The 17,584-nt window shown below is 48.0% G+C and overlaps 1 protein-coding gene across 3 annotated transcripts in view; it reads right to left on the bottom strand.

Moving 5' to 3' along the window:
• Nucleotides 1-14,158: 14,158 nt before the first annotated feature.
• Nucleotides 14,159-17,584, bottom strand: part of HSD3B7 (hydroxy-delta-5-steroid dehydrogenase, 3 beta- and steroid delta-isomerase 7) — a 45,137-nt gene continuing 41,711 nt past the window's right edge. For all 3 annotated transcript variants that reach the window (XM_033169502.1, XM_033169503.1, XM_033169504.1), the window contains exon 7: nucleotides 14,159-17,169. In XM_033169502.1, coding sequence (XP_033025393.1) covers nucleotides 16,745-17,169 — 425 coding nt within the window. In that variant the 3' untranslated portion in view covers nucleotides 14,159-16,744. The remainder of the gene's footprint in view (nucleotides 17,170-17,584) is intronic.

The following is a 17,584-nucleotide window of genomic DNA, read 5'->3' as shown; positions in this document are numbered from 1 at the left end:
ACCAGCAGAATTCACCCATCTTCATTTCCCCCCCCCTTAAAAAAAATGACATCATTTCGTTTTGTTTTGCAGTTGCTGGCCAATAAAAAATAAAGCTGAGAATGCTTTCAAACATGGTTGAAAGGAAGCATTTCTCCTCCTCCTTCCCCCCCCCCCTCTACGGGAGAATGACACATGTGCCCACTGCTAAATTATTATTTTTTTAATTGAGAGGTGAAATCATCCTGGGGGTTTTAGAGGTGGGAGCCACTGACTCCAGGCGACAGGCATGCAGGCATGAGAGCAGCATGGCTCCATGTCTGTCTCAGGGCTCATGCAGCCACAGCAAACCATGGCATGCTGTGGAATGAGAGATCAACAAGGCAAGAAAGCAAGGTTAGGTTGCCGTGTGAATCTTGGCTAGATTCAGGGCCCAAATTTGTTAAAAGGACTCATCTCCCCATCTCACCTCCTAGCTTCCCCCTCCTTCTCTTTTTCAAGAATATTTTTTCTCCACTCTATAGTTCCTTCCCCACCTCCGTGTGTAAATACCAGCTGCTGTGCGTGACGGGTGCCCTTCCCTTCCTCCTCCTCCTCCTCTCCCCCCCCCCGTTTTTTCGTGGAAAAAGTTGCGTTTGTTTTGTTCTGAATGCGCTTTAACTGGCTGACTTCGGAGGGTCTGAGTGTTTTTTTTCTGGGGAAGTTTCTTTCCAGATTTCTTTCCGAATTTGTTCGTGTGGCTCTATGACTACTTCGTCTTTTTTCCTTTTCCAAAAAACGACAACAAACAAACAGTCCTTTTCATTTTTAAGAAGAGACAATGATTTGATTTTGTCTTTTTTGTTTTTTGTTTTTGTTTTGTTTCATTTTTTTCAATGTCTGTCCGAATGTGCTTAGTTAAAGCCAGTGACTAAATGCTAAACCTTTCCAAATGCTCGACGGCTTTGCACGCTCTCGCCAACGGAAGTTGGTCTAATAAAAAGGTATCACCTTTTGCCTGCCTTGTGTCTCTCTCTGTGTGTCTTAAACAGTCCACCTCTCTCTCTCTCTTTCCCCAACTCTTTCTCCTTGTTCCAAGGTTTTAATTCTGTGCAGATCTGACTTGGGTTTTGCCGGGAGAGCTGATGGCTACTCAAGTCGGAGGTCACGCGACTTTCAAGGGAAGTTGAGCACGCCACTCACAGCACAACATGTGACAGGCAAAGCTGAAGCCCTCATAGTGTATCCCATTCAATACACAACATCCCAATGAGGAGTTTTGGCCACTGCTTCATGGTTAAAGGTTGTTTTTGTGTGTGTGTCCATCTAGCCCCCATGTCATTGACCCTGACCCACAGCAAATTTTCTGTGGGACTTGGGCGGGGAATGGTCTTTCTAGCACTTCTCCACAACGGCCAGAAAAAAAACACTTTGGGGGGGAACTGTGCCCCCAAAATATGTATTTTGGCATGCTGCGCAACATTGTAGACTTGGAAAAACACTTTGGGGTATGTGTGTGTGTGTGTGTGTGTGTGTGTGTGTGTGTGTGTGTGTTGAGATCTTGACCCAAAATTGCAGGAGAGCAAGGTGCCAAAATTGTAGGGGGAAACGGGATGTCCCAGTTTTTCCAGGGCAGTTGATGGATATGCAAGAATAGGCTGGGTCCTGAAAACATACATTCCAGACGTTCAAAGGCCAGTGTACAGTGAGCTATATAGTCAAGAAGTCACACATGCCTCTGCAGGGAAGGGAAGCCCACAACTTAGGGGCTGCCACAAATAATGCTCTCTTCAGGAACACCCTCCCTCCCTCTTGCACTTCTGGAGGAGGCAAAACTACCAAGAAGGCCATTCTTAACACCTGGACGGGACTAATAAGGAAGGAGGCAGCCTTTCTGATATTTGGGGGTCAAGTCATTGAGGACTTGAAACACAGAGAAGAGGCCAGGGAAGAACCAAGCCTTCAAAGTCCAAGAGAGGGCCTCTTGCGCTGAGCTGCAAGTTACATCCAAGAGCTCCTTGCCAGACAGGCCTGTCATAAGCCAGCAGGCCCTGGAAGCAGTTGACCGGGGTGTCACAATGTAAGGGATGCCGAACTGCTCTGGAAGCCTTGACGGTGCAAATGCAATGGACACAGGCCATTGTCTCAGTCGCAGCCCCTTGCTCCATGGAGGAGGGGGAATGAGGCTGCAAGGAGGAGACACAATACTTTTCCTCCATTCACAAATAAATCTTCGCGGTGGTAGCAAAATCCTGATACCGTAATATAGCTATTTAGAAATTCGGTTTGGTCTCCACACGCCGCTGTCCCCGGCTCAGATTCTGCCAATGCATTTCTCCCCAAGCCTGGCTGAGAGCAATGCAAATTGAGCAGACCCTCACCTCTTCAAAAGATGCTCATTTCTAGCAGAAAAGGGAGTTTGACAGCTGCCACCAGCCTCCTTCATGACGCTGTCACCTAGGCAGCAGCAGTCTGTTTCCCAAACAAAACTCAAACTGAGACATAACCCCCCCCCCCCGATCTTGCCGTCCTCCAAAGAGCCCAGGAAAGCATGTGTGGTCTGTCTTTCCCTTTTTTTTATCCCCACACAATCATGTGAGGTAACTTAGGCAGAGAGATCTTGAACTGGCCTACAGGACTATGTGGGGATTTGAACGCAGGTCCTCCCTGATTCTTCCCCAGCACTCTTAACTGCAAAAGAGGGTCATGGGATAAAGCGCCTTGCTGAATTGGGTCGAGATGGGCCATCTCTCAGCACTTCCCCACGAAAGCCAAGCTATGCTTGGAGAAGCGTCCTGCCAGCCAGAGTGAACTGGAGGGGAAGAGAGAATGAGAACCAGGAAGGGGGGAAACGGAGGGCAAAGGTTTGGGAGTCCTACGTGCGGCCGACTCTGAACAATGGGGCAGATGTGCGGTCCTGGTTTTCCGATGCATTGGAGAGAGTTATAATTCAAAAAGGTGTCTGGCTCCACTGTTGACCCTGGCTGGAAAGGAATGGCTGGATCCATTCTACTTTTGCATGGGTACTTTTGCAGATGATCTGCTTTTGGCAAGTATCTAGCCCTCATGTGCTCAAAAATGGGAGGGTGACACTTGCTCGAAATCTCAGAAGCCAGAAAATTGGTAGGAGGGCTCAGGAAGCAGTTTCCCCAGTGGGTTGCTGCGGTGGAGCTGCTGTGCCTTGAATACTTCCTTCCTGCTCCCATGACGGCCACAAGTATAATCCATGTTATGCAAGATAGTGGAAAGGGCAGGATAAATTTATTCAAAAATCAGAACAATTATGCAGATAGGCGTCAGAAGCCAGGCTTGGACACTTCTGCATCCTGGGAGATCAATGATCTTGATAGGGAGGGGGGAAGCAGCCACCAAATTGAAGGAGATGAAGCACATCTGCACTCAGGACTTTCTGGTCCTGGTATACTGTATTTTGGTTGGGCCCCCTGGCCCTTGCCCTAGTCCACGGGTGTCAAACACAAGGCCCGCGGGCCGAATCCGGCCCGCCAGACCTCGTCATGTGGCCCGTGTAGCTGCCGCCAGCCGCCGGCCTTCACTTTTTATTCTCGCTTTTTTTAGCTATTTTTGAATATCTACTTGCCATTATTCTGACTATGTTTCTGCTTTCAGAGCTAGTTATTACTTACATTATTACAAAAAACAGTAATAATTGAATGCAGTGACAATAATTTATGATAATAAAGAGTGGACACATAGTCCTACAGATACAACCGGCCCTTTGAGGGCGACCAAACTGCTGATGCGGCCCCCGATGCATTTGAGTTTGACACCCCTACGGCCTAGTCGGACAGAAGCCTGCATAAGATTTGCATGGATGTGTTATCTGCATTTGCAATGCAATTTGTTTAACGCTTTCATACTCAGAAAACAGGTTCGAAATGCCCTAGGGAGTCCTTCTCCACTGTGTGAAAACAGAGGGGAAAAACCTAGAGTGAGTCACGCATCAAGGAAGATCCCAAAACGGCTTCAGAATTAACCAGAACATTAATTCTTTGATGCCTGGAGTTCTGGGTCCGTTTTAGAGTTTTCTGTTGGGCTCTACGTTCTTCTCTAGGACTCATCAATCGCAGCCCTGATTCCTCTCATTGGCTAAAAGCACTGAAAGGCGGGAGCAGGCTCATCTCTCGCAAAGCAATAGCCATGATGGTGACTGCAATTTCTGCTTCATAACTTTTTGTTCCATGAGGACTAGAGACTTGCTTTCTTTTCTTGCCTGGGACAGGAGTACCCTCTGCACCCCCACCTCTCCCCTCAGGAACCCTGGGAGGAAAATCTGCAGAAAGAAACGGCTTCCCCTCTTTCTGCTGCTCCAAAAAATATTTCCTCGCCATCATTCTCAGATCCCAACAGCAACAGCTGCTCTTTGGCTGAGGACTGGCTAGTTTCAGTGACCCAACAGATACCCAGCCACTTGCCTGCCTGCCCCTCTCCTTCCCGCCTTTTCCCTTTTAATATCTTCCTCGGCCTTGTTCCCTTTCAACTCACCAGACAGAAAAAAAGGGCCAGCTTTTCAATAACTCCACCGAGGCGCAAAGCTGTAGCGGCAGGAATATCATTCAATTATTAAAAGCCTCTTCCGGTTCTCATAACTCTCCCTGCTTCAAAACCTATCGGATTTTAACATTCTGACGTCTTCAATAGTTTTATCACTTTCATTTCTTCATATATATATATATATTAATAGTTTCTGTTCATGTGCAGTTCTTAAAAAGATACAATAAAAACCATCAAGGACTGATCTCCTCTTCCAAGGACCCTAGCGTGCGCACACACACCTCCCCAAAGAAATATTTTCCTTGCCCCCTTTTCACTTTCATTCTCGTGTTTTATTGTTGAAGTAACCTCACTTTTCTTTCCTCTAAACAACCCACTTCCTCGCTTTTGACACAGAGCCTCCCATCGTCTCTGACCATTGGCCACATTTGCCGTGACTGATGGGCGGCGGAGTCCCATGACAACTGGAGAGGACCACAGGTTCCTGAACTCCGTCTTAAGGGAAATTTGTAATATTTTTTCCCGTCTAGGAGAGGCCTCCGAGTGCAATCTCAGAGGAGGCAGAGGCCGGTGCTCAGCGCTGGGGATTGCTTAGGCCTGCCCAGCTGTTATCACACACCGAGCATTCGAAATGGGATTGTTCTAACGAGATTTCCCTTTAACGATCCCGGATTATCCTCCCTACCCGATTAGCACGCAATCCGATTAGATAATAGCATTTCTGCTGGCTGGTTTGCCGAGCCGCTCAGCGACTGCCAAGAGACTGGGGTGCTCCTCCTCTGAACCTCTGCTCTCTGATCTCTGGGGCAGAGCAGCCCCCTAATATTGAACAGGGCCATCACATCTCCATTGGCTTTGGGGGGGGGGGGTGCAGAGAGAAAATGTGAGATTTTATACACGGAGTGAAAGTCTCTGCAGAGAGAAAGAGGAGATCTTAGTGGTTTGCAAACCGCTGCAGTGGTACCTCTGGTTAAGTACTTAATTCGTTCTGGGGGTCCATTCTTAACCTGAAACTGTTCTTAACCTGAAGCACCACTTTAGCTAATGGGACCTCCCACTGCCGCCGCACCGCCAGAGCACAATTTCTGTTCTTATCCTGAAGCAAAGTTCTTAACCTGAAGCATTATTTCTGGGTTAGCAGAGTATGTAACCTGAAGCGTATGTAACCTGAAGCGTATGTAACCTGAGGTACCGCTGTATTTTGCTTTGCCTACTTTTGTATAGATGCAAGCTCTCTTCACCGCCTTCCTCCTGTTTGCCTTCTAGCTAGTAGAGGCGCAGGCTGAAACTGGTGTCAAACCAAGAAGTGTTTGCAATGTAGACGTTCCCCTTGCGAGGGCCACAGGTTCCCCTTGTCTGCTTCACAAAGCCACGGATGGACGCTTCCATTTTCTGCCTTTTAGGCCTTGAGCCTTCCTGCAACAAATAGCCATTCAGGGTGTGGCGCTTTCCCCCAGCATGGGGACACAGCAGTTCGAAGGGCTTCACCTGTTGGTTGTCTGCCTGCCACACGTAAGATTATAAAGGCACAGAGACCCTGCTGGGGTGGAGGTGAGAAACGTGGCAACTCTTCCCATGACCCAACCCTGCAGCAAAATACCCCAAGCCCAGGACCTAAGCACAGGTCCAAGTTAGGTAGAGCAACGTGCTTCTCACTGTCGGGGAGAAGAGGAATTCGTGGCCCTCGAAGAACGGAAGAAAACAAACCCTTGCTAAAAGAAAGCAAATGGGGTGGGGGTGGGAAAGGTCAGCCAAGCACTCTTATGCATGGCCTCCGTGTTTCAATAGATTATGGCTGTTTTCCTTCCTGCATCTTAAACCCCAAACGCAAATAATAATATAGAGGCAGGTGCAGCAGCTGGCAGGCGAATGCTCCCTCCCTGGCCAGCGCTCCAGACAGTTATACAAGCTGTCAAACGGTGAGCCCGGCCCCCAACATCCTGAGCCGCCGACTCTCATCCTGACCGCTCCTTCCTTACACGATACCACATGCACGCAGCGCTCTGTCTGTTCCCATCTATCCTGACCTACTGCCCTCTGGCTTTAATAAACGTACTTTAAAAATATTCTCTTGCTTCTTCTTTCTCTCTCTCCCCCCCCCTCTCTCCTCCCTCCCTCCTTGCCGTCTAGATTTTATTTTTAGGCTGCCTGGGAGCATAGTTTCTTAATGTAGTGGTTTTTTTGCAGTCGATAATGTCCTGCTGCCCTCTGGTGGCCAGCAGTGAATTAGAGCTGCAAATCAAAACACAAACAGCAGTAGCGGAAGGCGGGGGGGGGGGGGGAGAAACCCCTCAAACTGTTTTTCTGACTTGATCCAAGGTCTGTGGTACACACACAAGCACACACACACACCACCCTCTGGGGGCATGAGGAGCTGTTGTGGCTTCCTCCTTCATAACAGAGATTTTATTTAAACTTCCTGTTAGCTCTTTAACTTGGGAAAGGCTGAATTATACAGGCAGCAGGAAAGGGTTGCCAACTTTGAAATCGGCTCCCGTTGCTGTGTCTGCGATAGCACGGTTCTCTTCCCCAGCTCACATGTACAACCATAGGCAGGGGTTAATGCTAACTGCCATTTATTTTTTTTTATTTTTTTTGGGTGGGCAAGGTTATTGCTTTTAGACATAACAGCAAGGCAGGGCTTTCTTTTTCTGGGCAGTTGACAACTCTAGTGTAAAGGAGATGAGGTGAGCACAGAGATAATGCAGGGTGATAAGTTTTTTTGAAAAACTGGTACAAGATGGGATGGAGAATGAATCCAAAATCTTGGCACCTCATGAGCAAACAGGTTGCTTCGGTGAGAAGCAGTAAAGCATGGGTCAGACCAGTTTTCCATTTGCCCCACTGCTTTATGTGGGAAAACCTGCTCTTTACTGCTGAATCAGAGCAAACATCAATCTCCGGGAAACCTGATTGATGTTTGCTCTGATTCAGCAGTAAAGAGCGGGTTCTCCCTGGGGAAAGTGGCAGGACTTTCCAGGAAGCATCAATGTAGAATCACAGAATTGGAGAGACCCTGAGGATCAATATGCAGCTGTCCTATACAGGAATCGAACCTGCAACCTTGGCGTTATCAGCACCATGCCCTAACCAACTGAGCTATCCAGTGTCGGTAACAACAGGGGCCTGGTTTCCAAATTCAGGGCTGCAGGGCCCCCAGTGCTGAGTCCTGGAGCCTCCTTTTCAGCCCTGGTACCCCAACCCCCCCCCCCCAAGCATGGGATCAGCAGACAGTCGTGTCAAGATAAACCAGCCTCCTCTGCTTGCCTTGCACTCCAAAGAAAGAGGGCAGGTTTTGACAGTGCCAAGGATAGAGAGAGGGTCTTACACAGAGCATCCTGCTATAATAGCCTCCCACACACACACCCTAATAAAACCGGGAGCCTGTGCTACCCACGGCAACCTCCATCAGGGATGGGGCAGTCCATACGTGGTTTCCAAATCCGCCCCAAGCCTCGACTTTTCAGCCAGCTCCATAGCTCTCCCCTTAACAGCAACGGGATCTGCAGCTGTGCCCAGATGTGAGCTGTTGTCTCCGTGTCGTCATGACCAGCTTCACCTGCCGATTTTGGGAGATTAGAAAACATGCAGGAGCAAACCAGGGCAGCTGTTTTTTGTTTGTTTGTTTGTTTGTTTGTTTCCTGGCAAGCAGGCAACCTCCGTTAACCTCTCTTCCTAGACACAAAACTAGGGAGCGCAATCTGTTCTCTCTCCTCCACAGGGAGCAGAAGGAGCCTGGTTGGGGCTGTGTCATCTCTTTGCTGGAGGGGGAGGCTAGATGAGTAATAGGCCTCCCGGTGCAGATTTGAGCTCCCGAGCAAAGGCACACCTACCCCCTTCCCTTGGGGGGGGGGAATGAGGCAGAGGCACAAGGGAGGATTCGAACACGATTCCTCTCCTCAACACTGACTGCATGTTTCCTTCCTCCGGGCAGCTGGACTAAGTTACGCCCTGGAGGCGACCTCCCTTTCTAAATCATCTTGCCAATGGCTTTCTGTTGGATTGTTGCTACACACTACAAAATATTTATCACCTAATATTTCCTTCTTCTTTTTTCACATTAAGTAAGAAGCAAGAACGATCAGCCTCAGCTCTCCATATGGAAAACAGGGAGGATAAACAAGGATGGAGTTTTGTAAAGAGCTTATAAGGCACATGAATAGTGTCTCCCCCAGTGCATGATCCTGTACCCTGAGAAACCTTTTAAAACATTTCTCTATTCCTCACTTTGCAACATTGTTGAAGAATTGTGGGGTGGGTGGGTTTCAAGTATAGCCCAGGATCCCAGCAGTGGAAGGATAGTTACTTATGCCCCCTTTTAAATCCTTATATGGAGTTAGGAAAATAAAATAAACATGAAATACCATCAGCTTCTATTGCAGGTATGGGGAACCTTTGACCCTCCAGGTGTTGATGGACTACAGTTCCCATCATCCCTGGCCATTGGTCCAACCTTGCTGGGGCTGATGTGAGTTGTAGTCCACCAACACCTGCAGGGCAAAAGGTTCCCCACATCTGTTACAATGGATGTGGGGAATGGAAATGTTTCCTTTGGGATGTAGACAGTTTCCTTGCCAGCTGGGCCTGCTCTAGGGTACATTCATTGAATGAAGCCTGAATTAGGGTCACAGTGGGCCTGACTCAGCCCACTAGGCACATTTTCTAAGAAGGACGTTTCAGCAGATACAACGGGCACCCATTTCCACGTATTTCAGCTGTGGGGTAATCCCATTTTGTCCCTAGTTGCTTTTATGGCCGGCGGTGGGGTGGGGGTGGGAAGCAACCAAATAATAATCCGTTGGAGGCTGGAGGCTACGTGAGGAGAGGCAAATAACCCAAGGGGCAATCCCTCCTCCATATGGTGGGTTTTTATTGCAAACTCAGCGTCCTTGCTCATGAGGACTAGAAACTGGATTTATTTGAAGGTAATTAATAAAGGTCCGTATAGTTAAAGCTATGGTTTTCCCAGTAGTAATGTATGGAAGTGAGAGCTGGACCATAAAGAAGACTGGTCGCCGAAGAATTGATGCTTTTGAATTATGGTGCTGGAGGAGACTCTTGAGAGTCCCATGGACTGCAAGAAGATCAAACTTATCCATCCTTAAAGAAATCAGCCCTGAGTGCTCACTGGAAGGGCAGATCCTGAAGCTGAGGCTCCAGTATTTTGGCCACCTCATGTGAAGAGAAGACTCCCTGGAAAAGACCCTGATGTTGGGAAAGATGGAGGGCACAAGGAGAAGGGGACGACAGAGGATGAGATGGTTGGACAGTGTTCTCGAAGCGACTGGCATCAGTTTGGCCAAACTGCGGGAGGCAGTGAAAGATAGGCGTGCCTGGCGTGCTCTGGTCCATGGGGTCACGAAGAGTCGGACACGACTGAACAACAACAGTTAATAAAAACCAAGATCTCCGGGAATCCATGTTCTTTCAGGCTACATTCCACGAAAATAGTGTGGATATCCACCCAATATGTCATCCTAGCTAAATATTCCAAATGTCAGGACTCCTGCAGTTTCCTGTGTGGGTGGGGAAGATGCTAAAAGACAGATGGCACCCCCCACCCTATAACATTTGGCAGCGCGCAGATTACTTGATGTCCAGCCAGAGTTGACCTAGAATTTGTCTCTGACTACGCCTTATTGACAGCCTTTGAGCCATTTCCCCTTTCGCCTCCCCCCCCCCCAAACCAACGCAGGGCTTCCTGGCCAATTGCGCTTCTCCTCTGTCCTCGGAGAACAGACAAGAAATCCAAACTCTCCTCCTGGGAACAATGAGAGTGGGATGCTGAACCTGGAAGCAGCCAGAGAACTGGGCAAACCGTGCCACTAAGGGGCAGCATTCGGCCGTGCCAAAACTCTGGAGCCGTTTGAGACCTGGCGCTCTCTGTGTGTGTCCCTGCTCTGGGGAACCCTCGGGAAGAACCCTGAATAAGAAGATCAGAAGACGAGGCCCTGAAAGAGAACTCGCTCACCACAACCGCCCAACGGACCCCCTGGAGCCACAAGAGAGAACGTTTGGGGTGCGCCTTCTCAGTCCCTCTTCCCAGGGGATTCTGGGAATCGTAGCCCAGTAAGAGAAATAGGAGGCCTCCTAACAACTCTCAGCGCCCTGAACAAACGACAGCTCCCAGGATTATCTGAGGGAAGCCATGGCCGTGGGGCAACAAAAAGACGGAAATTCCCAGGTGTCAGAAAAGGTTGTTTATGTCTGCCACTACTGCGGCCCCTGTTTCATTAGCCCCAAAATGGAAAACGTGCGAGGTCCCAACTAAAGAAGAATGGCAATTTAAGTTGAGAGAATGTGCACAGCTTGCAGACTTAACATATAAAATAAGAGAACAAGAAGAACATACGTTCTGGAAAATGTTTATTGAATATATATGGGGGGGGGGGAATGTGTACACTTGAAAACGTTGGCAGCATTAAGATAAATCCAACAGTGTAAATACGTTTTCATGGATGTAATAATGGAATACTGAATGTTTTAGGGATTTATGATATGCAGGGATTTATGATATGCAAAATGAACCATGGAAAGAGAAGTCGTTGATATTTTAAGGATGTTTAAATGAGTATTCTAAATTATAAAACAGAAAATTTAATAATAATAAAATTGTGTGTGTGTAGTAGGGCAACAATGCAGCCTCATAGGGTACACATTCCAGGACCCCCTCCTGGTGGCCTTGCAATGCGCAGGGCTTGCAGATTTCTTCCGCAGATGGGTCTATGTGGCGCCCCTTGAAGACATCCGTCTTGGCTCTTTGGGTGGAACTAGTCCTGTCTTGGAGGAAGAAGAGGAGCATTCTCTGGGGTGCTCTCCTCCCACCGTCTCAGGCCAATTTTTAGCGTCAGTATCATTTTTAGCGTCCTTGGAGCTATATGGCAGATGGAATGACAGCAGGCCTCTTTGCCACACCGCCCCTTTGTCAGCTGTTGCTGCAATGGGCAAGTTCTGCTTCATTTGCAATTTTGGTTTCCAAACACTCCATTCCATCTCCCTCTTGGGGCGAAGGAGGGAGGCGGAGGTCAGCCCACCCCACCCCCCACCTCCCGGTCACTGGGCTCCAAGATTGTTGGCAAAGGTTTGTTTGTTCTTTGAGCAACTGGTGGACTGACTGGAGCAGCTACCCTGTGTGTGAGAGAGATGCACCCCACTTCGAAAGCCTCCCCCCCCCCATTCTCTCATTTGTCGCACGCATCTCTAAGAGGGGGAAAGAAATCCCAGCTACCAGAAAATGCCGCATAAATGTGCACATCCCTTCCCACTCATTTCAAAGAAAGTGAACCTGCATCAGATCAAGACAAGCACTGTATCTTGAAAACTCTCAGATGCAAAGCTAGCTCTCCTGATTTGTTTTCAAGGCTCTAGGCCTTTTTATTCTGGAGTTCATAGAATCATAGAGTTGGAAGAGACCACAAGGGCCATCCAGTCCAACCCCCTGCCAAGCAGGAAACACCATCAAAGCATTCCTGACAGGTGGCTGTCAAGCCTCCGCTTAAAGACCTCCAAAGAAGGAGACTCCACCACACTCCTTGGTAGCAAATTCCACTGCCGAACAGCTCTCACTGCCAGGAAGTTCTTCCTAATGTTTAGGTGGAATCTTCTTTCTTGTAGTTTGAATCCATTGCCCCGTGTCCGCTTCTCTGGAGCAGCAGAAAACAACCTTTCTCCCTCCTCTATATGACATCCTTTTATATATTTGAACATGGCTATCATGTATATTTGAACATGGCCTTCTCTTCTCCAGGCTAAACATACCCAGCTCCCTAAGCCGTTCCTCATAAGACATCGTTTCCAGGCCTTTGACCATTTTGGTTGCCCTCCTCTGGACACGTTCCAGCTTGTCAGTATCCTTCTTGAACTGTGGTGCCCAGAACTGGACACAGTATTCCAGGCGAGGTCTGACCAGAGCAGAATATATTAAGTCAGTAATGTCTGTAGGGATCAGCAGTCCTATAAGAAGGCTCCAGCGGTCAGGCATTGGGGGTTGGTACCAGGTTACAAAAAATAAAAATCCTGGTTGCTGGATCCTTTGTGCTATGTCTCCATGACAATGATAGCTATCCTATAGCCTTTTTTCAAGTTCTTCTATATCAGTTTTATCAGATTTCATATAATGGTTCCTAGGCACACCACACAAACTACCAGCCACGGCAACACCTGGACCTGCATGACTTCAGATGACTTTTTATTTATTCCCCCCATTTAGGGCCTTATGGCAGCAAATGGTCCTGCTCTGCTTGTCTCCCTACAAATGTCCCCCAATTCCTGAGTTTGCATCAATAAGGTGTCACTCCAGACACCAGGGACTATGGACAAAGCTACTGTGTTTAAAGTCACTGCCCCATAGCCAATAACCTGGGAGCAAGTACCACTGGACAAAAAATGGGCCTTGCGGATTCTTTTTATAGTGAAACAGGGCTGTGGGTTCCCCTCATGAAAGGTCACATCAGGGTCAAACAGCACAGCCAATTTTGCAAGCTGCAGAAATCGTACTTGCGCTCTCTCTTATTTTGCAATATTTTCTCTCTCTTTCCTCATCAATGAGCTACATGGGGCTCTGGAGCCCTGTTCCCAGTCGCTGGAAGCCTTATTCAGCCACCTCTAGCGCCCAAGAATTTACAGCCATCATCCACACAATTTCAAGTGAAGTCTTTGCAATTGGTGAGGGATAGAAACATGCTCTTTAAAAATAATAATAATCAGATTCTCAGGAAGCTAGCTTTGCATGTTCTTTCGCTTTTCTGTGCTCTCAGGGAATCGCAGAAACACAAAGCCCAGGGCTTGAATTTTGACATGTAATGGACTAGTATAGGAATTATTATTTTAAAATAAATGTCCACCCCCGCCCCCCATTAGCTCTCAGCTTGCCTGCAGGAATGTGTCTATGGGTGCTTGCCATTAGATGTGGAGAATTCAGACCAAAACAGAAACAGGAGCAGAAGTTTCTGATGCACACTTATTCGTTCCCGTGTCCAAAATGCAAATCAATCCAGCAGAGATGATCAGTATTCGTCGCCGTCGCTGCTTCCACTCTGCAAACGATTATGTGGCCGATTCCTTCTACACCCGTTTACAGTGTTTTTCCTTCTGATTGAAATGGAACAGGGTGGAATACCACTAAAGACAATGTAACTTGCTTAATGATATAAATCACATACTATGGAAATGTCTGTGGTAAGAGACATACCGATGGTTGGCTATTCATCAGACATTAACCGCCCCCCCCCAAAAAAGGTAGCTGCATCCAACCCAAGGAGGCTGCAATCCATTTATACCAGGGGTGGCCAACATGAACCTCAATTCCCATCATGCCTGGCCACTGGCCATGCTGGCTGGGGCTGCTGGGAGTTGGAGTTCAGACTCTGCAAACATGGCTTCTTTGTTTTTAAAGGCATATAAGCCGTGCCCAGTGGATTTTCTAACCTTGATATTATTCACCTCTACTCACAAGCAGTGAGTCTTACCTGCCAGGCGATCTGAAAACTTCCACATGCCTAAAATTCCCACCTTGCTCATAAACACGCCATTTATAGCACAGTTAGAGGAAGAGAAGAGGTTTTAGGGAGAGAGCTCTCTTACAGACTTCAAAATTCTCATTCTACCATTTCTACGACCAGTCTCTGCATGGCCCTGCCAAGGCTCCCCACCGACACGACAGGAGGGGAAATAGGAGCCAAACTCATTGTCAGAATTCAACGTATTTATTTACAATAGTTAAGACTTTGGTCAAGGAATAAATTCTACATTATTATTTTGTTTCACCAGTGGGAGCAGCAGACTGGCATCTTCACCGCGCCCAGGTTAAGAACCAGCAATGCTCTTACAGGGGGAAGGCAGCTGGTCCTGCTAACGGATATGATGAAAAGGTCCATATAGCCCAGAAAAGATTCCTCTGATGAGCCCATGAACAGAGCGTCAAGGCAGGAGCAATCTCTGCCAGCCAGGGACACCCCACTTCCAACCCCTGTGACCAGTGGCCTTGTCTGCCATCTATTTGCCTTGTCCCCTCTAAAAAGCCAGCTTAAGCCAGTGATTTTAAAAGCCTTCCTTGTTTACCCGGGCATTTGATGGCTGAACAATAACCCCTGAGATAACTGGCTGAAGGAACGTGCTTGTTTTTAGCCGGTTTTAGAAAGTTTTCAATTATATTTTTACTTATGCATTTGGCGCCCTGAGCTCTCTCGGGAAGAAGGGTGGGATATAAACTGAGTAGGCGTCACATTTACTGACAGCACAGTGAACTCCATCAATTAATTAAGTCACTGTGTGGCAAACAGCTTCCTCCTCAGTCTCCAGCCAATTTTTGTACTGCGAAAGAGGGAGAAACACCTATTTCGATCGGTTTCCTCTATGTCACAAATCATTTTATCTGCTTCTATCGGCCCTCGCAGTTTCTCTTTTTTAAAACCTTCAGGGTGGATGCCCCATTTCTAAATCAATTTGTGGGGGGTACCCCCTACTAATACATGCCTTTCTGCAAGCAATTTCCATCAACACAACGTAGTTTTGTGCCTTGTCTACACTAAATATTCATTTTTGTGCACACTATGAGAACTGCATCGCAAAATTCAGAAACGTGCAAATTTTAAAGGAAAGCGGCGTTTCGGTTTGCATCGTGGTTCAGAAACTAGGAATTAAGCTCTGAATGGAAATGCAAACGGAAGAGATTCACCCCTGCCCCATACCAATTCCTATTCACCCCCAACCTTCAAATCATCTAAACTTAAACATGTCCAAAACACTTTCGCCTTCCCTGTTAAGGATTTTGTCAGTGGGCTTTCCTGCATCTTGTCCAGCCCAGCAACAGTGTGTTGTGTGCCTTTGTCACTTTTATTCAATACTGTCAATCCTTAGATCCTGCGAGGCAGCCACGTTCCTGCATATGACGGGACGTTTTAGGAAAATGAGCCTCTTTCACTGGGTCAAATCTCAAAGGGGAGGAGTAAAACCACATGGCAAAGAGTCAGAATCAGGGAGGCTGTTAGCTCCGTCCCTTATTAATAAGACTGTAGGCAGGGAAATCTGGGCTCCACCCACCCATTGTAGTGGTGTGTGTGTTTTTAAAGAAAAATACGCCATGATTCTCCGGTCATATTCATAGTGCACAAGCCCCGCAAAAAGTGGCAGGAAAAATAAATCATGGAATCATATGTCATGCTAAGTGAAGTCCTACACTCAGAGGACAGGCTGGATGAAAATCAAAACATGGATCTGGATCCCGACTGCACTGGAACTGGAGGTGTAGTGGCAACTTAGATAGGAAGAAAAAACTGGAATGGGATTGCGGCGATGCGGAATGGATCGAGGATCCTTCAGAGGGATTCACATTGCTATAGGAAAGGAATGATGCAGCATGAAATTGCACACAGCCCCCCCCCCGACCCACTGTGCCGTTCATTTGTAGCACACTGAAAATAAAGACTGCCATGGGAATGGAATAAGAACGAAGGAAATTGGTTCTGGAAGGAGGAGGACTCCCATCAGAGAGGGAGTCTGGAATGTGCAACGCAGCCCAAGCAAGATCCAGATTGTAGAAGTCACTCTAAGACTGAGATTGGAGGCTCTGCTGAAAGAGCACACCAGGGGAGGCAGGTTCATTATGGCAAAAGGGAAGCCCTGCCCCACCAACTTGCCTTGTTTTAACCAGCCCAGAAGGTGGCACTGAGCTGGCAGCGTCCTCTTTTTCCTTAGTCTCAGGGCTGCCCTTGTAAAATTCACCAGGTAGGAAGATAAGGACCAATCTAGCATTCTTTAGCTCTGCCTGCCATTGCCTCTGGCGCCCCCTAATGTTAGCCTCCTGCTTAACACCCTACAGGCCTTGATGGATGACAGCCACCAGTGGAGCACACAGCTCTTACTGGAGACCCTGGAGTAAAACTATATGCTTAACCAACATTCAAAACAGACATCGGTAGAACTGGCACGCTCTCATTGAAAGGGGTTGCTGCCAAATCCTGGAGTAGGTTCTCCGCAGATCAGTTCCTCTTTCCACCCTCTCCCGGTCATCCTTTTAAGTGCTTTGCGAGTGATGAATAAATAATAGTAATTACAAGGATTAAACCAATAGCGTAATCCAGAGTCTACCGAGATGAAATTACTCTTGACAGCACTGGGTATCATAAACACAGCTTCTGCAAGAGTGTGGGAAATTGTACTCTGATGCTCCAGTGGAAGCAAAACCCAGGGCTAGGCTGCTTTCGGGGAGCGAGGGGGGGAGTCCCTCTCTATCCTGGCTTCCCTGTCCCTCTTCCCCGCACACACGGCCCGTGTCTCATTTCCCAGCATCCCTCTGGGCATCGATCTCCTGGAGCCATTTCGCAGTGCGGGCCCGGCTCTCCTCCCAGCTGTAGAGGGGCTTGTAGCCAAAGTGCTCCTTGGCCTTGCTGGTTTGCACTGTGAAGGTGGTGGTTGCGACAGCCAGGGTGTAGGGGTTGAGGATGGGCGTGTAGCTGCACAGGGGCCTCAGCAGCCACTGCAGGAAGGCATTGAACAGCGCCATGAACCACAGGAGCCAGGAAGGCAGCAGTGGCCGGGAGCCCAGCAGGCGGAAGCCGCAGGAGCCCAGAAACTCCATGTTGAAGTCCTGGTAGCTCTTGTAAGGCGAGTCGTCGTAGCAGAAATAAACCTGGCCTGAAACGGTCAAGGGAGACTCCTGGATCTGCCGGGCCACCAGCAGGTGCATCCAAGATACGTTGCCTGCAAAAGGGTTGACAGGGGGAGGAAAAGAGGAGAAACACTTGGGAATGAGAAACAGGATCGCTAAGAGAGAAAGAGAGATCCTACAGATAGGAATATAAGCAATAAGAGAAGTGAATATGTCATCAGGTCACTGACTCAGAGTGCTTTGGGCTGACTGAGCATCTGTACCTGCGTCCAGTCCATAAGCACGCAAGCCTTTGCTTGTGTATTTGCCAAGGGCTTAGCTCAGCCTTCCTTGTAAGGAGGAAATAAAAATAAATTTATAATTTAAGTTACAGGAGATCAAAGGGATATTCTTTCAAGAAAACCGCTTTTTAAAACACATTTTCTCCTTATGAGCCAATCGCCCTCTAGCAGAGGTTAGCAAACTAATAAAAAGCAGGCCCAGGAGTGGCCACGTTCCCCTCCAAAC

This window comes from Lacerta agilis, chromosome 14 (assembly GCF_009819535.1).
Source record: "Lacerta agilis isolate rLacAgi1 chromosome 14, rLacAgi1.pri, whole genome shotgun sequence".
In the NCBI taxonomy this organism is placed as follows: Eukaryota; Metazoa; Chordata; class Lepidosauria; order Squamata; family Lacertidae; genus Lacerta; species Lacerta agilis.
The sequence above is the reverse complement of the archived record's forward strand: the minus strand, read 5'-3'. Positions and strand labels throughout refer to the sequence as shown.